The sequence below is a fragment of the Gracilinanus agilis genome, chromosome 5 (assembly GCF_016433145.1).
Source record: "Gracilinanus agilis isolate LMUSP501 chromosome 5, AgileGrace, whole genome shotgun sequence".
In the NCBI taxonomy this organism is placed as follows: domain Eukaryota; kingdom Metazoa; phylum Chordata; class Mammalia; order Didelphimorphia; family Didelphidae; genus Gracilinanus; species Gracilinanus agilis.
Genome location: NC_058134.1, coordinates 18,349,412 through 18,373,538, shown reverse-complemented (window position 1 = coordinate 18,373,538; position 24,127 = coordinate 18,349,412). Strand labels below are relative to the sequence as shown.

The window sequence follows — 24,127 nt, the reverse complement described above, 5'->3', positions numbered from 1 at the left end:
CTAGCCAAATTTGTTATCTTTAGCTCTTCTCATTCTGAGCTTGAGTGTTTTTGAAATGAAACAGAACCATGCCACCCTTCTGTATCTGGCCTCCCTTTACTTGCCCCTACTTCCATCTTCAAATCAGTTGATCATAAGTTGCCTGTGCACACAATTACAATTATAAACAGAAAAGCCAGTCCCTGACCTCAAGGAGCTAAAAGATAATACAGGAGTGGGTACAGGGGAGGCTATCTGAGACAGAGAAATGAAGCCTGTAGAGATAGCAGTACAGTCTTTGGAAGAGACCTCCCTCCTTCAAGTGGAGGTTCTGGAAGGTGAGACTTCAAGAGTGCTAAGTACTTCCAAAATGAGGAGATTCAGGGTGAATGACTTCTAAGATGCTTGCCTGCTCACATGGCTTGGACTCAGGACTGGGCCTTACACACTATCGAGGCTGCCACTACTTCCTAAGGTCCTTCAGGCCTTGCCCTCTGCTCTACCTCTATGTCCTGCCTTCTGACAATGACAATCTTAAAACATCTGCCCCTCTGCTGCTCCTGATGAACTTAAAACCAAGAATTGGTGCCATTTACCTGTAGCTGAACTTTATTTTGTCTTCACTAATTAGAGTATTATTTATTAGCTCCTGGAGATTAAGAATGGTCTAACCTTTCCTATCTGTTGAAAAGAAATCCCAACATTTGTACTCAGTGTTTGGCATAAAGTAGGAACCTAACAAATACTCTTGCTTTCTCTCCTCTCTTTAGGTTCATTCAGTCCTCCTTCACAAATTGTCTCTTTACTTTCAGAATTTCCTTCTGGAGAGATTCCCAACTTTCCTGGAATAACATCTTATAGAATCTTAAGCCACAGGATTCCACCTATTCTGACAATTCTCCCCCCAAATCTAAGCTAATTATGTCAGGCTGTTCAGCTTTCCTCTCCTCTATTAAAGATTCTAAGGTAAACTGGTTTCTTCCCAAGATTCCCATCATTTCCTGCCTTAGGAGGTAAGGGGGAGTTTCGTGAAAAGGCTCTTCTGGGTTATGTTCTAGTTGTTTTTTGAATGACCCATACTCATCCAAAGCCACAGTGAGTGATGGGTCTCAGTGATAACGATGAGGTTAAATTTGCCTCCTTGCACTCCAATAGACACTACTTTATTGGCGTAAACTCTGGACAAGTGTGTGCTAACATCTGAAACCAAGTCTTATTTTATTGGTTCTGTTCATATGTCTATTCTTTCTATACCTCAATAATCCCCAGGCCTGGGAGTTATACAAGGACAGAGTTCTCCATCCTTGGATTAGATTTTCATTCTTACCAGACCTTGTCAGTGGCTTGGCTTCCCTTGCCAGTCTAAGCCACATAACCCACAGAACACAAATCCAAAACTCACTCTTACATACATCTTAACTAACTCTTCCTTTCCCAAATCAGTCTCTTCTCTTCAAGAAAAGGTTGGTTTCTGGGATTGGGGTGCAGTGGCAATTAGTACATTATAAATGTTCCTACATTTTTCAGTTCATTTCCCAAAACATACTAGCAAGGCTTTCAGGGCTCCTTCTGGCAGCATCATTTGGGCCCATGTGAATTACCATAAGCGCCCAGTATTCATCTGGTTGAACAAGTCTGGCAAGATTTTTCAAACCCAACAAACCCTTTTCTCCACTGTTAGTACAACAGCGTCCTCAGGATCCCCCACTCAGGGGGAGATGGCCATCACTTATTTCCTGTGCCCATTTGTGCTACCTCCTCTTGCCCTTAGGAAGAGCTTCTCATCTGATTCTGAGCTCCTAATGAGAAATGAATGTTCCTTCTCTGGACCACTGTCCCTGCACTTTGAGAACATGCCAACTTCAAAATACGACTGCCTTTGACCTTGGGCATTCTGCATCACTGTCTAAGCTGGTTCTGTGTTTATCCGGTTTCTTTGGTTACATGCTTCCTGAAAGGGCCCATCTCTTCTTTAAACTGGGTCTCCCCGGCACCTAGCAAAGGACTATTAATCTTTGTTGAAGCAAAATTAAATGACTGCAGCTCAAGTCTAGTATGTTATTCTATTAGGCCCTTGCCTAATAGTGAAGGGCAGTGACCTTTGTTCCTCCCTTTCTTCCCAAGACCCAACAAAACACAGATGGAGTCACTCTTCCATAGAGTGAATACTAAGTTCCAAAAGCACAGGGGCCTGTTTCTTTGAGATCAAAATGGAATAAACTTGTCTTTGACAATGAGTGCTTCCCTATGAGAGGTTATAATGACAAGTGTGGGAAGACAGCCACTCTCTGGCTTCAGCAATCAAAGGGCAGGAGAGAGATGAAAATTCCTGCATTTAAACAAGCACAAGTCTCAATCTCACCAAGGAAAGGAATTTAACCTAAGCAGTATTTCATTTCAATAGAGCACTCTCTGTTGTATAAAGCCTTCCAGCTTTGCCCAATGAGATGCTAAGCAAGCTCAGTTTCTCCCCTTTTTCTCCCCTCTGTCTCTCCTCCTTTCTCCTGTCTCTCTCCCTTTCTCTCTCCCAAGACACACACACACACACACACATACACACAAACACACACACACACACACACACACACACACAGGATATACCAAGTAAAATGGAAAACACCAATGGAAAAACCTGATTTTATGTGTATCATTAAATCCCAGAACCTCTGACATAGTAACCTCTGGTTTGCAGACAAGTGTGCTTGTTCAGTTGCTGCCAAGCTCTCCACTGTACATTAGCCTGGAAAAGGTGGACCAGAGCCTCCTTCAGAAGGCATCATCTTAACATTGCAATGCTTCCCTGACAACCTGCAACAGGATAACCTAAAAACTGATAAAGGCTCAACCTTCCCATACCACAAAAAAAGTTGATGACTGACCTGACTCAAGGAACTGAGGAGCTGCGTGATTGTGCCTAAGTCCCTCTCTCTGATGCTTGATTTGCTCATCTATAAATGTGGGGGCTGAAACTGTATTTGACTAGGAAACCAATGAAACTGACTTGTAACCACTTATTTCAAAGGACTTTCTTAGCAAAGGCTGTAGAGTCATATACCCAAAAGGTAGAAGGCTAATTTTTCTACTAGTGATTGTTTTATTCCCTTTCTGGATCAGAATTGCTTTATTCTCTACAGGAACAGGTTCCAAATAATCATAACATCTGCACTTGAAAAAAGGAGAAATGATTGCTGAGAAGTAAAATATGCCCTGAAATTGTTATTACTTCTTACACTCATTTGTAACCAAAACATTCTGAACATGACCTCCTAAACATTTTTTCTTCCAATAATAACAGCAAACATTTGCATAGACTTTAAGGTTTACAAGTGCTTTAGGTATATTACCACATTTGATTCTTTTAACAACTGTGAAATAAATGCTAATAATATCCCCATTTTTACAGATGAGGAAATAAAAGGCTAGCTAAGTTTAAGTGATTTGCCCAGTCATACAGTAAGTATGTATGGCAAGTGAAACTCAGATCCTCCAGGTTCCAAATCCAGTATTCTACCCACTAGCACCTAGTGTCTCAATGTTTGTATAAATCTTTTTGTAATAGTTCAGTTTCTATCAAACCTCAAGCAGGCCAGCTTTCGTAGTCACCACCAACATGTCAGAATTTCCTTCATCTTCCATAGTCAGTAGTTCCTCAACTGGAGAAGAGGCTCGAAATTGGAATGGGGTACTTGCTCCACGAATCTCACCCTTATGGGTAACATAACAGAACTGATAAAATTCTCCATCATCATTTGGAAGGTAATACCCTACAAGAGAAAAGTAACAACAAAAATCAAATGGTGCTCTTTTCCCATGCTTTCCTCTCATTGTCACTAACTAGATCAACTCCTTTTCTACATTCCCTAATCTACTTAAAAATTAAAGTTACAATAAAGCAACTTTTATTAAGTCATTTCTTCTAAATAAAGTGGGAAATTTTAATATTTGTAATCTTAAAAGTAGGATAGGCTAATAAAATCTGTTTGTTATTTTTCTCAGCAAGAGCATCCTGAGCTTCTCAAAGTTATATAACAACAATGATAATAAACAGCCCCTCTTAACTATTAGGAAAAGTTATTTTTTTTAAGCCCTTAACTTCTGTGTATTGGCTCCTAGGTGGAAGAGTGGTAAGGGTGGGCAATGGGGGTCAAGTGACTTGCCCAGGGTCACACAGCTATGAAGTGTCTGAGGCCAGATTTGAACCTAGGACCTCCCTCAGTCTAGGCCTGACTCTCAATCCACTGAGCTACCCAGATGCCCCTAGGAAAAGTTATTTTTAATGTATCCCAATACAAAAAAATTACAAGACTAATATTTTAGTTTTCAGTTTAGTCTAGTCATAATGAATATGCCAGGCCCCAGAAAAGTACAATCATTTTGACCTTAGAAAATTGTGGTTCCTATGTCCTTTGTGGTAGAAAGGAAAATTATGCAAAGTTGGATATTATTTAAGATCAGTTTCCATTATGGGTTATTAGGGACAGATGCAATACCCTCAATTTACGGATGATGGCAGGAATACAGATAGGTGAACTCCTGACCAAGGGAACATGGCTAGTGATGAAGTAAACTCTGATTCACAGACCAATCCTCCCTCCACAGAGAACAAAAACAGAATTACAGCAAAGAAACCTTTGTTTTGATTGAGCAATGGCTTAACAAATTATGGGATTTACGTGAGTATAATGGATCATGCACTGCCCTAAGACTATAAAAACACAGGTAGACATGAATAACATGAACTGATAAAGAACAGGTAAACAAAAATGTGACAAGAATGTAAATAGAACAAAAATCAAACCAAATGCAATGCGATGTTAATAACCAAAAGATGAGCCTTGAAGCAAAGAAACAAATACTTTTGGGGGGAGGGAGACAGAAGGGGGAGCATCATGGCACATACCATCAAACTTGATGGGTCCGTATTGATTCATTTTGTTTAAATTGTTTTTTCTCTTTTTATAAAGGTTAGAATTTACTCATAATGAAAAATGTTCTCCACCTCCAGAGAGAGAACTAATGACTGAGTACAGATTGAAGCCTATTGTTTCTCACTTTGTTTTTCTGGCTTTTGTTGCTATTGTGGTTGGCAACATGGCTAATAGAAAATGTTTTGCATGACTTCACACATGTATGATGTTGTTTAGTCATTTCAATCATGTCTGAATTTATGAAAATTTACCCTGGGAAATGGGAGTGATACAAAAACTAAGATACCAATTTTATTCAAATAATCAAATACCTTAAAAACATACTCAACTGTATAGTAGTCTTCAGTAAACACTGCAGAAAAATGAGAACTTTTAGGGATAACACATGTACAGGAAGCAGAGCATTCTTTAGAAACAGCCCTCCTTAATAGAGCTCACTGTAAGCCTACCCACATGCCATACACAGCTCAACCTCGTCACTTTTGCTCCCATACACTCCTGGTATAGACAGATTTGTAGTTGACTATCTGACTCTCTGTGAGTTTTCTTGGCAAGTCTGCCATTTTCTTCTCCAGTTCTGAAGTGACTTACCCAGGGTCACACGGCGAGGAAGTCTGAAGCCAGATGTGAACTTGGGCCTTCCTAACTCTAGTTCTGGCACTCTAGATAGACCAAGCCACCTAACTGCTTCCACACATACAGATAATAACTCAGAAATGCATTTCTCCTTTACCATTAAATTATTTTTTCATTTTACAAAAGTATAGATCTCAGAAATAAACTAGGGCAGGTCAAGGGTCCACAATGGTGGTCCAAGCCAAGATGAGAATGAACAGCTCAAATATTTCCCCAAGTGGCTAAACTTTACTCTCCAATATGATCCAGAGCCACTGCTCTTGCTGTCCCTTGCACAAGGCATTCCCTTCCCAACCTGGAAAGACCTATGTGAACTCATGCAAAGTAAAATGAGCAGAACCTGAGCACTCTACATGGTAACAGAAATAAATGTAATGGCCATGCACTGAAAGGTTCAGTTATCAAAACAATTCCAAAGGACTCATGATGAAAAATGCTATCTACCTCCAGAGAAAGAAATGATGCAATCTGAATGCTGATCAAAACATACTTTTTCTTGGGTTGATTTTGGGGGGGGTTGTTTTCCTTCAAAATATGACTAATATGGAAACATTTTGCATGACTGCAACACATTGCCTGCCTTCTCATTAAAGGGGGAGGGGGGGGGAGAAAGAGAACTTAGTACTCAAAAACTTTTTTAAATGAATGTTTTTACATGTAATTGGAAAATAGAAATTTTGTCTATCTGAAATAGCTACGTGCACAGAGATGGCACTCCCTTCTCCAACTTCACTGGCTGTCACCACACCTAGAACTCTCTTGGTCTCTGCCCCTGGCCATCTAGATTCAGCTATTCTCCAAGCAATCTTCTGCAGGAGGCCTTCTGCTCCCCTCTCCCTCATGCTAGTGCCCTGCACAGTCTTTTGCTTATCTCTCCCTATTGGGACAGGAGTTCCTGGTGGCCAGGGTCTGTTTTTTTGCCTTTTTCTAAACCTCCAGTGCCTAGCAATGTCTGGCACACCAGAAACATTTAAATGCTTGCTGACTTGACTACCAGACCTGAAAAGCTGCCATTTAACAGAGCAGCCCTGCCTTCTTCAAAAGCCAGGAGGAGGGTCAGCTATCCACACTCTCAAAAGGAACTAAGTCTACTATGCCAACAGTTACATCTTCACTGGCCAGAAAATCCTCCCGTGGGGAGTGGGGGAAATCAATGCTACATTCACAAGGCAGGCAAAGGGCTCGACCAGGATCCCAAAGGCCATGTTTCCTTATAGTTAACAGTCTTACCATTTGCTAACATGTTTCTCAGGGGTCAAGTCCAAGGGGAAGCTATAAAAGAGACATTTGCCTATGACCTAGATACTGTCCATTAATCTTCTTATTCTGATTATTCACTAGAATTCTTAGACTAAAACTGACAGTAAATTAAATAGATATTTAAATATTTAGATTAAATAAATAAATAAAAATTAAATAGTTAAATATTTATTATAAATGTTAGCAATATTAAATATGAGACTATCAGATCCCAGAAGTCAAAATCACGTATCTTAATTTTTTAGGGTGACAGGCCTAAGTCCAAACCAGCAGGAAGAGCTATGAGGTATGAGGCCTGATACCTCATAGCTCTTGGGGGAGGGTTTAGGCCAAACATGAAAAGCCAGTGTATGAAGCAGGCTCTCTCTCTCTGCCATTTTGGGGGCTTATGAAAAAAGCTCTCGTAGTTATTCTGGCTCTGGCAAGCAGCAAACTTCCCAGACAGACCACTCTGGGCTGGGAATCCAGGAACTCAGGTCTCTTGGATTCTGGTCCCTTCCTGAACTCAAGCCCATTCCTTGGCTGGCCTTAATTTCTCTGGCCCATTCATATGGTTAGCTAGACCCATGTAGAAGTAACTTGGGTGAGGACTTTTTAAAATTTAAAATAAAAGGGCTAGAAACCTTATTTCTCTCTTTGCTAATACTTATAAATTTGGTATAATCTCCAAGATTAATTTTTATTAATAACACAGGGTCTTTAAATTTAAGTAAAACTTATCCCCAGAACATTACAATGGAATGAGACTTTTTAAAAGCTAATGGCAAGGCAGTTGGGTAGCCCAGTGGATTGAGAGCCAGGCCTAGAGCTGGGAGGTCCTAGGTTCAAATCCGGCCTCAGACACTTCCCAGCTGTGTGACCCTGGGCAAGTCACTTGACCCCCATTGCCTACCCTTACCACTCTTCCACCTATGAGCCAATACACCGAAGTTAAGGGTTTAATAAAAAAATAAAAAATAAATAAAAAAAGCTAATGGCAAATCCCCCAATCATAAATGGGCAAGGGACATGAATAGGCAATTTTCAGATCAAGAAATCAAAACTATCAATAAGCACATGAGAAAGTGTTTTAAATCTCTAGAGAACTGCAAATCAAAACTCACACCTAGCAGATTGGCTAAAATGACAGCAGGGGAGAGTAATGAATATTGGAGAGGATGTGGCAAAATTGGGACATTTTACATTGCTAGTGGAGTTGTGAATTGATCCAACCATTCTGGATGGCAATTTGGAACTATGCTCAAAGGGCTTTAAAAGACTATCTGCCTTTTGATCAGCTATAGCACTGTTTGGTATACCCAAAAGAGATAATAAGGAAAAAGACTTGTACAAAAAAAAAAAAGACTTGTATAGCTGCTCTCTTTGTGGTGGCAAAAAATTGGAAAATGAGAGAATGTCCTTCAGTTGGGGAATGGGTGAACAAATTGTGGTATTTGTTGGTGATGAAATACTATTGTGCTGAAAGGAATAAAGAACTGGAGGAGTTCCATGTGAACTGGAAATACCTCCAGGAACTGATTCAGAGTGAAAGGAGCAGAACCAGGAGAACATTGTACACAGAGACTGATACACTGTGGTAAAACTGAATAGAATGGACTTCTGTACTAGCAGCAATGCAAGACTCCAGAGCAAGGTTGAAGGACTTATGAGAAAGAAAACTAGCCACATTCAGAGGAAGAACTGTGGGAAGAGAAAGACAGAAGAAAAACAACTGCTTGATCACATGGGCTGATGGGGATACTGATATTATTGGGGATATTGATATTATTGGGGATGTAGACACTAAATGATAACTCTAGTCCAACTATCAATAATATAGAATTAGGTCTTAATCAATGATACATGTAAAACCTAGTGGAATTGTGAGTCAACTAAGGGGGGATTAGGAGGGTTTGGGAGAGGGAAAGAACATGAAACATGTAACTATGGGAAAACATTCAAAATAAAATTTTAAAAAAGCTTACATTCTAATGGAGGAGACATATATATATGAAATTATAGAGAATGTATGAGCAAAATAAATTCTACCTACATTCATTTTGAAAAAAAAAGCTAATGAAAAATAAACTTAAATTCTTAATTAAATTAATAAATAAATTCTTAATTAAAATCTTAATAAGACATCTATATCAGATGTGGCAGTAAAAGGCTTCTCACCTTGAAATGACAATAAACAATTGACTGTTGCTCCTTCTACATAATGTTCAGGCATTGGAGACCATAAAAATGTATAATAATCTCGAGCTGTACTCCAACCAACCTGAAAGAAAACACCCAAATAAATAATTTAATTACAAGATTATATTATATCTTACCACATGCTAAATAAAACCTACCATTTTACTGCATCCTACAGATATACATTTAACAATGTTGACATTATGACATCATATATGGATCTTTTAATGAGCATGTCAACATTTTTATTATAAATTTTTATTAAGCTATTAACTAATGCTACAAAAAGACCCTATATAAATTGAATAGCAGATAGTTTCTAAATACTCGTTAAATTGTCCCTTGATAATGAATGTCTGAAAAAAATCTAAGAGTACACATGGCTAATGAAAAGAAATGTGACATAACAGTGCTTAGCAATAATCATCAAAAGTATTCAGTTCTGCTAAAAAAGATGTCAACCAGTAGTAAAGATTAGGTACAAAACAATCCAACAAAGGAACCTAATGTTTGATAAAAACCACAACTACTGAAAAGTAGTTTTATTAGGAAAATCAGAAAACATTCTGGTAGAAATTAGGTTAGTCCAACATCTTACACCACATACAAATAAGAACAAGTACCCACATGGATACATGTCTTAAATATAAAAAGTTCTATCTAAATAAATTAGGGGAAGGAAATTACACTTTTTTTTACAGCCACAGATGGAGAAAGAGTTTGTGGTCAAACAAGTGATAAAGATGGACAATCATAATTACATAAAATTAGATTTTTTTTTTTTTATCCTGGGACTCCATTCTAGGAGCATAGGGCCACAACCAGTAGGCAATGGGTCGCTCAGGGTCACCCAGCTGGGAAGTGTCTGAGCCTGGACTTGAACCCAGGACCTTTCGTCTCTAGGCCTGGCTCTCAATCCACTGAGCTAGCCCAGCTGCCCCTACTTTAGGTTGCAGTTTCTTTAGCAGATGTAGTTTTTACAGGGTGGGGTTGCTAGCCCCAAGCCCAACCCTCCTCCTTTTTCATCCGGGCTAGGGACTGTCCTTAGCCCAGGAGTGGTAAGGGTGGGCGATAGGGGTCAAGTGACTTGCCCAAGGTCACACAGCTGGAAGTGTCCGAGGCCGGACTTGAACCTAGGACCTCCAGTTTCTAGGCCTGGCTCTCAATCCACTGAGCCACCCAGCTGCCCCTCATAAAATTACATACTTACATGAAATTAAAGTTTTTACACAAACAAAATGAAAAATAAGGAATGAATAAGGTGAAAAAGAATAGGTAAAAAGAAACACTGAACTGAGAAAAGTATTTGCTTCAAATTTGAGGAATAAAGGTCTTATATCCAAGATAAGAAATGATGCTTGCATATACACACAGATCAAATATAGATAGGCAAAAGTCATTCCCCAATAGATTAATGGTCAAAGACTATGAACAAGTATTTCTCAAAAGGAGTTTGAAGCTCAAGAATGCTCCAAATCCCTGATGCTGTGAAAAGTACAAGCTGAAACAACTTTGAGATCCCACTTCACGTCCATGAGATGAACAGCTGTTGAAGTGTATACAAGAAAACAGACACTACTAAACAGCCTGTTGGTGGCAGTGTGAATTCCTCCAGAAAAAAAGCAATTAGAATTGTGCCCCAAGTTACTAAACTGCATGTCCTTCTACCTTCTATTCCCCCAGAGGTCAAAGGGAGAGAAAGAGCCCCCCCACACACAAATACTTACACCAGCTCTTTTTCTTAAAGCTAAGAATGCATTGAGGGAACAGTTGAACAATTATGGTTATGGTATGAACGTAATGAAATGTTTTACATTAAGAAATGAGTTTGAGAAAGCTGGGAGGACTGGAGGACAAAACCAGGACAATTTATCTGACAAAAATGTCAGGCCATTAGAAGGCCGCCGGCCCGCCTGCCAGCCAGAGGGGAGATACAGAGCGGAGACCCCCTACTGGACAGCAGGTCCAGCATGAGGAGTTGGATTTGTTTCCTTTTGCTCCACTAACAGGTTACAAGGATCGCTGAAGGGAGGAGGCTAGCAACAATGTAGCCAGAAAAAGAAACAAAGAGGGTCCTGGAAACACTGTTTAAACTTCACAGAGGGCAGCTGCCTTAGCCAGGTCCTCTCTAGCACAGTGAATGGCATCGGAGAGGAAAGGCAAAGGCCAGAAGGGCCTCCCCTTCCTTGTCAGTGAGCAATGACCAAGCTTCCTTCTCGCTTCCCCTTTAAGTGACCCTGTAGAAGATGGCTGGATATCCAGAGAGAGGACACAGAAAGGGAAAAAGGACAGACACCCATGACTAGTGAGCTTCTGAGCACCAGATGTGCAGGGGGGCCGGCCGGCGGGCAGGGCCAATAACAATTCACCTGTGCCCGTCACCCTGTGCTCCCACCACAACCTGGTGGCAGTCACGAGAGAGGAAGCATTCCACAGACTAGGATACCCTGTGACAACATGACAACGTGACAACGTGACAACGTGACAACATGAAGGGACAACATTATAGCTGGGGCTTTAACTAAAAGCCTACCCAACACACTTAATATATTCGACAGGGAACTGAGCGGCCCTCTGAGCTCCCTGGTTTAGCAGAGTTCGGCTTCCTTTCCAACCTAAAACTGCTTGGCACATGCTCTTCACTCACTCCGGGTGCCTTTCTTCAGGCTGGTGGCTAGGCACTGCCCCACACCGCTCTGCTCTCTTCCCCCCAGACTGACCAAGAGGCTGCTCAGGAACACCTTCCCACTGCTCTCAACAGTCAGTGATACTCCCAGCTCCCAGCATCATCTCTCCTGGGCTCCAGCCCCCCATCTCCAACCTGACCCCTGGATACCTCCGCCTCCACAGATCAAGATGTCCCAGAGGCACTTCCAACTGTGAGTCACCTTCAAGCTCCTTTTCCCAAAACCAGACCCTCCTTCGAAAACCCCTGCTGCAGGACAGCCCCCTTTATCCAAGTTCATCCCAGGGCAGGGCCACTACGTGGTATTCCAGACTATGCTTGTTTATGTGTTGCAAGTTTTTTTATTCTTTCTTGCTCTCTTCATTGGGGTATTATAGGAAGGGATCAGTAATAATGATACCCCAAAGAAAGGCTGGGAACCTTTTTAAATCTTGGAAATATTTTTAAAACATAGAAATCAGAAGTAGGCAAAATAGTTGTGAATGTAACATAATAGAGAGCCAGGCCTAGAGATGAGAAGTCTGGGGTTCAAATTTGGCTTGAGAACACACTTCCTAGCTGTGTGACACTGGGCACGTCACAACTCCCTTTGCCTAGCCCTAATCACTCTTCTGCCTTAGAACCAACACAAATTATAAATAAGTTAAAATCACATTATATAGAAACCCATAAGTAAATTAGGAGGGCAATACTATCAAAATATTCCAAAAGCACTTTCACAGGCCCCCAAGCCAAAAAAACTAGAGTCCCTGGTGACAGGAGTGACAGGAAACTCATCTCCTAGCACAGAGCAGCTGTAAAGAAAAAACAAAGAACTGCTCTAACTCTAGGAAAGGAATCCCTGAAATACATTTGCCTTCCTTTGTCTAAGCAACAAATTTGAGTTACAGAGAAGTCATGGTGAGGAATCTGATGGTGGTTGTCTGAAGAACCTTCAAAGCATCGACGTCCAAGGTAGCACAGATGTCCAAGTACTCTTACCTTAAAGATGCCGACCCAATCTTTGGGGTGCGGATGGATGTACTGGGTTAAGGTGTAATGACATTCCAGGTGGGCATTTGGTAGATAACTCTTGGCCACATTTTGAAAGATGACATGTGCAAAGTTGGAAGTCTGAAGAGACAATGGGACTTCTTGAAAGGATGTCATGTCTTATCTGTAAGAAGTCATTAAAAGAAATCTCAGCAACTTTGCCAATCTTAAGGTTAAAAACACACACACACACACACACACACACATATCAACACTGTGTCCTCAGCACAAACCTAACCAGAAAACCCTTTATATAACACAGCAGTGGGAGTAGTCAGGAATGAATAAAAAAGCTGATAAGTCAAAACAAGGAAACAAGGCAATCCCTGCCCTTGAGGAGTTAATATTCTATTAGGAAACTAGCCAAAGAGGAGGTATTTTACCAGAAGTCAAAGGGAATGATATGTAACACCAGAAATAAGATGCTAGAAGACATCCCTTCCTCAAGGCAGCCCTTTGGGACAATTTTTCAACCTCAAATTAGCCTCAAATTGACTTGGGGACAAATTGACTGTTGGGGAAAAGGGAGTCCATTCCAGGCTTGGGGGACAGCCACTGAGAATGCAAAGACAAGGAGTATCATGTGTGAGAAGGGAGGGGAAAAGCTCATTTGACTGGACTATTGAAAGAAGCCAAATAGTGAATAAACAATAAGGATAAAAAGATAGTTTGGGACCAAATTATAAATGATTTTAAAAGTCAGACAGAGGGGGTAACTGGGTGACTCAGTGGATTAAGAGCCAAGCCTAGAGACAGGAGGTCCTGGGTTCAAACCTGGCCTCAGACACTTCCTAGCTGTGTGACCCTGGGCAAGTCACTTGACCCCCATTGTCTAGCCCTTTTTGCTCTTCTGTCTTGGAACAGTACAGTATTGATTCTAAGAAGGAAGGTAAGGGTTTAAAAAAAAATTTAGGAGACTTGAAGTTTGAGTAGGGGAGTGAAATGGAAAATTTTGCTAGCTCTGTAGAGGATAGGAGGAGATTAAAGCCTCTTCCCTATCTATGATAGCCCTGGACAGAAAAGCAACAATCCCTGTCTCCTTCTTTTCTTCTTTAGGCTAAATATTGCCATTTTCCCAAGGATTTGGAGACCCTTCACCTTCCTGCATACAATCTCTACTCTGAGTTCTTTACAGAGACAGCCAACTACTGTAACTAAGTGGGCTCTGGGCACACTGAACTAGAAAAGAACTGTCAGCAGTAGGGTACAGAAAGTTAAAAAGGAGTCCTGGGGGCTGAGTTCAACTTCTAGTATGTAAGAACTCCCAGAAGCAGGGCTCCAAGTGTCTAGAGCAACCTCAAAGCAAACAAATCCAGAGGGTTTTCCTATCTGGCTTTGGGCCCTCAGCCAGCCCTAAGCAGGGTAGAAAGGCAGAGAGTGTCTATCTTAGAGTAAGTGGGCCCCACTCAATTTCCTCTATTTGTACCTTTTTATCTGTGCTTAATTCCAGGACTTCTAATCATCCAGATCTGGGTTTGGCACTTATTTACTAAAAAAAAAAAAAATTAGGAGGGCAATACTAATTGTCTTGGGGGAAGGGTTTTTCATCTTTGGAATGCTTGTTATAGAGAGCTTCCATAAATGCCAACTGCCAGCCAGTAGGCAAAGTCTGGTCTGAGAGAGTTGCCTGGGGCCACACTGAAAGGTAGTCTGGCCCCTCTGTCCACAACCTTCTAGATAAGCACATGTCAGTGGTGGCACTGAACCCAGATCTTCCACCCTAAGGAGGAGGTGCTCCAACAGATAACTGTGTCTCCAATAGATAATTATGTTATTATCAGCTCAATTAGGCCTCCCAGCTCCCCAGGAACCCTTGCACTCTAACTTCCTCTCATTCTTCAAGGTCTGTTCAAAGCCTTCCTTTCAGCTTCATCTATCAGTGGTAGGCCCTTCTCTCACCCATTCTAGGTCAAACCTTCATCACTAAGCTCAGAGCCTCCCCACTCTTCCCTTTTCCTATTTCCTCTACCTAACTGCCAAGATTAATGTATGGAATGCAACTCTCCTTATCTCCATTTCTCAGCTTAAGGCTCAGTCCCCAAGCCACCTTCTTTGGAAGCAAATTCCAATTCCTCCTCAAAATCATGTGCAGACATATCTGTTTAGTAATAATAGCTAATGGGGGGCAGCTAAGTGGCTCAGTTGCTGGAAGCCAGGCATAGAGACAGGAGGACCTAGATTTAAATCTGGTCTCAAGACACTTGAGTCACCCTGGGCCAGTCACTTAACCCCCACTGCCTAATCCTTACTGCTCTTCTGCCTTGGAACCAATACAGTATTGATTCTAAGGTAAGGGTTAATAATAATATAATAGCTAACATTTATATTTCCTTGGGCTTACTATGGACCATCTACTATATTTATAAATCTTATCTCAAAATTTGATACTCACAACAATCCTGGTACTATTATTATACCCATATTACAGATGAGGAACCTGACGCAGTCTAGATGAAATTATCTTGTCAGGGTCATACAGTTAATAAGTATCTGGGGCTGCATTTGAACTCAATAGTCCAGAACTCTATCCACTGTGCCACTTGACTATTGAACATAATGGACTTCTCTACTAGTAACAATGCAATGATCCAGGACAATACTGAGAGACTTGAGAAAGAACACTATCCACACCTGGAGAAAGAACTGTGGGAGCAGAAACACAGAAGAAAAAAACATTGATCACATGGTTTGATGGGGATATGACTGGGAATGTTGACTGGGTCTTGTTCAATGATACCTGTTAAACCCCAGTGGAACTGCTTGTTGGCTATGGGAGTGCAGTGGAGAGGAGGGAAGGGAAACATGAATCATGTAACTATGGAATATTCTAAATTAGTTAATGAAATAAGTTTTAAAATGAAAAATAGGTATTACTTAAGCAAGTCAAAGTATTGGTCAGCTCATAAATGGTATATGAACTCTATAAAGAACTAGAACTGCAAAAACTTTCACATTTTGCATTCCTATATCTAAAAGTGATTAACAAATTTAGCCAATACAGATTTGCTCAAAATATATTCTTTGTATCATAGTAAGTCTTCAACAGTAGTAATACTACTGATTTTTCATAATTCTGTTTAACTCAAAATAAACTCTAGCACCCTGTAGTAACCTCATTTGTTTCACATGTCAATGAAAGTCTGTAGGCTTAAAGACTGCAATGAAACTCTAACCTGTAATTTACTAATTGCTCTCAGAGACTTTTAGAAATTTTCTATTCTGATGTCTTTTCCCACTTGTTTTATCTTCCTAAGCTAAAGCTACACTATTCAAACTATACAAAATTCACTAGCTACAGGGGAAAAATTAACTGAAAAAATACAATTAATCAATTTAAATATATTTTCATGAAAGTAAATGGGAAAATTTTAATTATTCAAAAGTCATCAACTAAAATACCTTAATAGTTGCCAATTAACTCCTTTGCATACAAATTAGTTTGTACAATCTGTTGTAACAGAACATAAAGTTCAGCTGATTTAAAGAGAGGATCTCAAACACAGGATTGATATTGATCCTGCCTAGCCTAATACATTGCCAAGCTGGTTGCTCTGGCAACATTGCCCTCTCTATTTGCTCAGAGAACAGCAACCAGCAGGACATTCATCAGGATATTCAGGATTTCCTTTAACAACCAGCCTTGCCCTTTAACTTCACTTTCAACTACTCTTCATATCATAGTTCATGCTGGAAAGTACTTCTTCATAAAAAAAAAAGTTGAGGAAAAAAAAAAAAGAAAAAAAAAGTTGAGGAATGTCTGTTTAAAATTATCTTACTGGGGCAGCTGGGTAGCTCAGTGGATTGAGAGTCAGGTCTAGAGACAGGAGGTCCTAGGTTCAAATCTGGCCTCAGACACTTCCCAGCTGTATGACCCTGGGCAAGTCACTTGACCCCTATTGCTCACCCTTACCACTCTTCTGCCTAGGAGCCAATACACAGAAGTTAAGGGCCTTAAAAATAAATTAATTAATTAAAATTATCTCACTGTGTGCATTCATTAGTGTTCCCAAAGTCTACTAGCTCAGTGGGCTGGCACAGTGGTAATGAGGCAAAAGATCACTGAACTGATCCCCTTATTGGTTATGGGGGAAAGGGGACAGCCAGGCAAATCTAACAGATGTAAAATCTTGGAAGTCTGATTTAGGAAAAAGCATAAGTTCTTTTTCCTAAAACTTAGAGCAAACATTTAATTTTATAAAATGTTGCTTCCCAGAGTTAATCTAAAGAATATTTCCCTTCAAACTTAAAGGGTCAGAGAGAATCCACAACCATTTAGTAAGCATTTTGCAATATATGCAAAGAACTGGCCAAAGCACTGGGAATAGAAAGAAAATGAATATAACACAAATATGAATCGAAACAGATAATGTAAATTTTAAAACCCTGAAGAGTTTTGGTTTTTGGTCATTTTACTTGAATTTCTCATCTGCATTACAAAAATATATACAAAAATATTTCTATGATAATGACTAAATCAGAGGGGAATTTTCAATTAAAATGATGATATTCACACTTGCCCTGAATTATTAAGTCTAATATAAAAGTTTTTAAAGCAGGGCAATCTCTATTTTCTTCCCTTTCCTTTATTCTAATGAATTTCACATCTTCAAACCATCATAAAAAGTTGAATTCACAGCCCCGCTGAATGGTTTATTGTAAAGAATTGTCAACATGGAATCTAGAAGCCCCCAAACTTGTAGCTTAAAAAGATTTAATGATCACACACACACACACACACACACACACACTTTACTTAGCTTAAAGGTGAAAGCCCCAGGTTTGACCTAGTCACATGAAAGTTTCTCCCAGAGGGAAAGTCCAATTTCACTAGTCTCAGACTAACAATAGATCTTAAAATAGTCTAAGTGTAGGAAGCAGATCCCATCAGGTGTTAAGTATCTCTTTTCTCCCCTTAGGCCAAAGTCCTTAACAGGGTCTTTCCATTTTGTGTCCATTGTAAAGCATCAGTCCCTCACTGTTATTCATGTCTGGGGCTCCTCATTTCCTTTGTTACCAAAGTAAAGTCAATCAACTATCCCTTTCATCCTTAGTTCCCCAAGAAAGGTATTTAAGCTTCCCAATTTTAATGGCTCCGGGGAGTAGTCAATCTAGCAGGGTAGGCTCTCCCAGGGGTCAGTGTCCAGAGCAGACAGTTTCAATCCTCGGGAACTCTGCATGGACAGCTAATTTTGCACTGTACCCCTTTCCTTAAAGAGTGGTTTTTTTCTGACTATTTAATAGTTCTGTGTTTTTTCCCAGTCCCCAGAATAAAGAATCCCATCCATCAGTTACCTCCTAATTCTAACCTGCTCTCAATTCCTCGGCTCTGGATTTGTTTATTTCCAACAGACTCCCAATTCTCTCCCTTTCAGCTTGTATTCCCCAGAACCCAAAGGAGAAAAGTCCCAGAAAATACACTGTCTTCACTGTTTGGAAATGGTACCATTTATAGAAAATACAGCCCTACGTCATTCCTAGAGTAGAGAAAGGTCTATCACACTGACAACCTTTTATGAAACCCCAAATTTACCTTTGTCCCAAGGGAACTTGCCTTCAGGAAAACTTCTAGAGGGAACCTAGTCCCTGACTAATTAATAAGCCATCAAACACCCACTAAACATAGTCAAATAAATTTCCTTTTGTCTTCTTAAGGTTTTGTCTTTAGGTCTCTCCAAGGAACCCTAGCCAATTCATTTAGACTTCTCCAGGTCATTTTATGGACTGTGGCTAGAGAAGGTCCCAAAATCTATAAGCATCTTGCCTTCTATAGTTCAGTGGAAGTCCCAGGACCAAGATTGTGTGGCTTCCCATCGACTAATGACCATTTATAAATAAATTTTTTTCATGTTGACAACACTAACTAATCCTCCATACAAAGGAAGGGAAAGTTCTACTTGCTATTCTACTTGCTAGTTCCAGGGTTTCTTCCATTTTCTGCAACCAAGTATCCAGGAACATGAGATCATTTTAGAATGAGCAAAAACTGATACAGGAGTCACCCACAGACCAATAGTATATAACACACACATAAAGAGAGATCCCCCACTTTTCACATTTTACACCAACTATCAATCTCCAATTAAGTTCTCAGTTTGCAAAACCCAATTTCTTGGGATCCTTGCAGGCCACCTAGGAACACTGGAGTCTTTGAACTAAATTCTGCATTTTAATTCTAATGGTATTAACTGCACTGTACATTTCAGTATTGCAATCCCATAATGTGAGCACAGTGAGAGCTCAATAATTACAATTATCTACACTTCTGTAGGCAAACTTCAGTTTCATAATGTATATAGGATTGCTGGTTATAGTTCCTTCTAGAATACTATTAATTGCACATGTTAAAACCAGTGGAAATGTGCATTGGCTATGGGGGGAGTTGGGGAGAGGGGAGGGAGGGGTGAAGAAAAGTAAGAGCATGAATCATGTAACCATGTTAACTTTTCTAAAAAATAAACATTATTAAATAGAATACTATTAAAAGCTAACATTTACATCTCATTTGATCTTCACAACAACCTTGAGAGCAGGGCTATTATTATCATCCCTTTTTTTAATACATGAAGAAACTAAATGAAGCAGAGTGTTAAACTAAATGTGTTCAGTCTGGCTAAAACAACTAGTAAGTAATGGAGGCAGGATTTGAACTCAAATCTCCCAAGTTCCAAATTCTAGCCCCCTGATCTGACCCTGTAAAAGCAAACTCCACAGCAGGATCAAAATACATAAAACATCTATAAACATAAAATACTGAAAAGATTTCATATTTTTCAAATTACCAGATACAAGTTATCATTCCTAAATATCAGCATACATAATAACCATGATCCAAACTAAGAACAGACACGTGATTCTATTATAAAACTGAGGAAATTCCCTCTACTAATGCAAGTTAGCAGCACTTTCTCTTCAACTTCAAACCAGCCAGAGGTACCTAGAGGACTTGCCTAAGATTACATGGCCAGTACTTGTCAAAAACAAAAACAGTTCTGGCCTCCAACTTAAAAAGTAAGGCAGCACAAACAACTAAAAGTATGAGCCAGTGAACTAAGTGTTATTACATTTAGTGAGTGATGTGAACATGGAAAAACATACCCGTAGCTGTTTTAGAAACTATATAAAATGGTGTAGCTGGGTAGCTCAGTGGATAGAAAGCCAGGCTAGAAACTGGAGGTTCTGGGTTCCAGTCTGGTCTCAGACAATTCCTAACTGACTGACCCTGGGAAATCATTTAATTCCCATTGCCTACCGCTTACTATTTTTCCTGCCTGGGAAGGGATATATAGTATTGATTCTAGGATGGAAGGTAAGGGCTTTTTTAAAAAGCTGTATACAATAATATACAGCATTTTCATTACATCTTCCACTTATTAAACACCGGAGGGGGAAAAAAAACCCAACCTCTTAAAAGCTGCAGATTATCCATGCTTTAACTTACTCCAGCAAAAACCAGGTTACTAAGAACCTATCTACTTTTCTGAAAAGCACTTCAGCACTCAAAGAAGCAGCATTCTTCATAAATTGTATAGATATTTTGAAAATCCTGCCCTCAAACAGGCCTGTCTCTACTAAGGATCACCAAGGAGCCTATCACCTGTGTTACAGAATTTGAATTCGTACAAATAGGTGGAATGTGTTGGCTTGTATGCAAATTTTATTTCATAAATTTAGCTAGTCAAAGTCAAGTGTGCAAAGTCGAAAATGTAAAAACACTGGATTTCTTCTGTCTTTAAGTGTAATACAAAAAGAGGAAACTAGAAAATGGGGCTATGTGAACATTTAAAGCAATTTAAGAATTCCTCCACATAGTACTATACTTTTGGGGGGAAGGAAAAGGGAAGAATTTATTAAGCAACTAAGCCAGGCAGTGTGAGAAGACCTTTCAAGATCTTGTATTTGACCCTCCCAACCATTGGGAGAGGCAGGTGTTTTATTATTCAAGCATTTTAGGGAGGAGTCAGGCAGGCAGGGGAAGGGACTTGCCCAAGTCTCCACAGCTGCAGAGCCTCGGGCCATATCTGTACTTGGGTCCCCCAGACTCCCAGCTCCCTAACCCACCTCGAGTGTAAAGTCCCTCCACCTTCGCGAGGGGCAGATACTGGCATCCCCCGGTGGTCCGAGGGTTGCCGGGGGCTCACAGAACTGCCACATCAGAAGGGTCTTGCAGATCTACGTCCTCCCAAGTTCGAACCGACAGAACCCCTCCAGACCCCGAAGGGGTCAACGCTGCCAGCTCCCGCGGAGGTGGTACCCCTGGGGCCGGGGAGGTCAGAGGCTCCGACAGGCTGATAGGGAAAGTGCGTGGGGCCGGATAGGGAAAAGGCGCAGGCCCCGCCCCCTCGGGCAGACACAAACACCGGCTGCGGGACGCCCCGCGCTCCCCTCCCCCCTTCCCCGAAGGCCCCGCCCGCGCCCCCAGAAAGTTTACTGAGGAGAAAGAGGAGGGTCCCCGCGCCCAAATCAAGCCCCAGCCAGCATGGGGGGCATCGCCGCTATGAACCCGGCAGGGGTAACGGGGGCTCAGGACACCCCGCGCCTTTCCCTCTCGGGACACGGCCCGGAAACGCACCCGTTGGACAGGCAGGGAAACTGAGGCATAAAGCTCCCCCACTCCCACCTCTTCCCGCCGCGGCGCGTCCCAAGCCCGGCCCGGCCTCCCGCCCACCGCCCGGCCCGATTCCTCACCCGAAGCGGGGCCCGGTGAGACCCCGGAGAAGGCTGGGCAGCGTCAGCAAGGCCTCCCGCATAGAACCGCCATCGGCCGTCCGCTGCCTTCCGCCACAGACCGGCAAAACGGCCCCGTCGTAGAGGGGCTGACGGAGGAACCGACCGACGGACGGACGGAGGAGGAGCCAGGCAGGGAGGGAGGAGCGAGCGAGCCGCGGCCCCGCGCGTCACTTCCGCCCTCCAGGAGCTTCGCTTCCGCCGCGCTTGCGCAACCTGACTCAGAGCGGACGCAGGCGTAATGACTCCTTTCGGTGCTGTCTCTGCTAGAGTCCCTGGTCCGCGCCTCCTAAGTCTTAAATGCACTTCACCCACGTTAGCTGGTGATACGGGGCGGGCGGATCCGACCCCTCGACAACTCCGTGGTGGTTTTCTTAGTAAAGGCACTGGAGTGGTTGACCATTTCCATCCCCAGCCCATTTAACAGATGAGGAAACTGAGGCCAACAGGGTGAAGTGACTTGCCCAGGCTCACACACAACTGGCAAGTGTCTGAGGGCCTCTCCTGGGTGGGGACTCTGTCCACTGCTGCCACCTAACTGCTATTGGCCCCATTTTCAGATAAGGAAATCGAGACAAGCAGGTTATGTGCCTGACCTCACACTGCTAGCAAACTTCCAGTCAGGATCAGCGCCTTCTGTTTGCTAGAACAAGCTGGTGGATGAATTGATTGAGCAGCTAATGCTCCCCCTATTTCCTTCTTGCTCTTTTGTGCAGGTACCTCCAGTACTGTTAGCTTCCCCCAGAGAGTGAGCATAAGTGAGGAATCTCCCCTCCCCCCCCCCCCCCCCCCCCCCCCCCCCGTCTTTGCATCCTGTGGTTCCTAGCAGAGTTAGCAGATTAACTGATTTGGAGACAGAGGATCTGAGTTCTAATCCTAACCCCCACTCATATTACTAACCGCAGGCTCATGACCCTTAGCTTCTTGTTCACCTTTCCTCATTTGTCACATACTCTGGCTTCTAAGGAGCTTTGGTCCTTGGATGTACAGGTAGCTCATCCCATTTGGCTACATACCACAATTCAGATTCCATTTGTATAGAAAGTTCATGTTTGATGCCATCTGCCCTCTCCAGTAAGTTTGCTGTCTTCCTGCCTGACACACAGTGGATTCTGTCTAAGTGTATATATACAGACATGACAGCATATGATAGATGAGGATTAAACCAGCAAAGCTCTTACTACAGCAGATTCTATCGGAGGATGCTAGATATAGAGTAAGACCGTTATTAGGAAGCACTTTCCTGGGGTTTTTTTTTTTTTTATCCTCATCTTGTGATCTTGACCTTTTAGAAAGTGGAACCAACTGTTAGCAGAAGGGAATTTAGATCTAGGGGGGACATCAGGTGGGGGTGCTTTTTCTTCTGGAGTTTTTCTTGCTTTGCAATTCTGAGCACAGTAAACAGTTCCATTAGGTCAATTAGCTTCCTTTCTGAACTAAATGAAATCCAGGTGCTCAGTCAACCCCCTTAACATGTTAATGTGTTACCTTCCACAGTTCAGAGCATCAGTCCCCCACCCCAAAGGTAAATCAGAATGTCAGTCAGCAAGATAAACTTGAGTGTGCAGCATAATACAAGATGTCAGGAGGAAAAAACTAGATTGTATAAAGACAGTAGCCTTGAGTAGATGATGTATAAAATGTGAACTACCAAAAAAAAAAATGCTGCCATGTGTAGGTGTATAGAGCTTTATAGATCCATCATCTCCTTTGCTTTTCATAATGGCCCTGTAGACACTGCAGATATTATCCATTTTTCTCATTTTACAGATGGGTAAACTGAGGCCAGCAGTTAAGTGACTTGCTCAGGGTCACACAGCTAGTGTCTGAAGAGTTAAGCTCTCCTAACTCCATTCCTAGCACCATCTAGATGCCCAAAAATTACAGAGTACTGTTTAAGTAAATCACTTATTTCCAAAATTAGCAAATACTTTATAACAACAATTATATAAAGACCAAAAAAATTATATAAAGAGAAAAAAATTGGGCAAAGAACACATGAAGAAGCCACATCAGCAAGATTCCCAGCACAAGGGCCAAACTCCTAGAATACAAGGAAATAGTTCCATGATGCCTGACAACATGTGGAAGGAAAGGCCCCAGAGTCTGAGTCATGTAAGATTGGGTTCCAATCTACTGTCTCTAATGCTCCTCAGGAGCTCAAATAACAGAGCCTCTCACTCTCAGTTTTCTCTTCCAAAAATGAGGATAAGCCACCCCAATACTATGTACTTCTATTTAAGGAGCTATTGTAGAACAAATCAAAGAGAAAGAAGGGGTGTGTGGGTGGGTGTTTGTGTGGCTCCAGGCCACCCGGACTACACAAATAAAGGTAAACTATTCTCTTTGTTATTCAGTAAAGAGGCTTCTCCCCCTCCCCAGATATTTTTAAATTAAATTCCAATAGAAACAGAAAGTGATTAGCCAATTTTTCCTGGTGTTTCTAAATATGGCATCCATTTATTTGTAATTTCCAAATATTCCGATTTAATTGGTTTATTAAAAGTTACTTAAAATTTTTCTAAGCAAATTAAGTTGCAGGCCAGATTACTGAGGCTGTGTCAATTCTGATTAAAGTAAAGGAAAAAAAAAGTAAAGGGGAAAAAATTGACTATTAACTTAATCCAGCAATACTGGTCAAAAATGAAACCCGCCCTGGCCTGATTTAGTGCATTTGGGTTCAGTAAATTAACTAGCTAAGTGT

General features: G+C 41.4%; 1 protein-coding gene across 2 annotated transcripts in view; it reads right to left on the bottom strand.

The window, feature by feature from the left end:
• The window catches only part of TAX1BP1 (Tax1 binding protein 1), a 62,092-nt gene extending 40,583 nt beyond the window's left edge, over nucleotides 1-21,509 (bottom strand). For both annotated transcript variants that reach the window (XM_044677368.1, XM_044677369.1), the window contains exons 1-4: nucleotides 21,385-21,509; nucleotides 12,649-12,823; nucleotides 8,961-9,063; nucleotides 3,556-3,743 (exon numbers count right to left, since the gene is read on the bottom strand). In XM_044677368.1, coding sequence (XP_044533303.1) covers nucleotides 3,556-3,743; nucleotides 8,961-9,063; nucleotides 12,649-12,816 — 459 coding nt within the window. In that variant the 5' untranslated portion in view covers nucleotides 12,817-12,823; nucleotides 21,385-21,509. The remainder of the gene's footprint in view (nucleotides 1-3,555; nucleotides 3,744-8,960; nucleotides 9,064-12,648; nucleotides 12,824-21,384) is intronic.
• Between the last annotated feature and the right edge of the window lie 2,618 nt (nucleotides 21,510-24,127).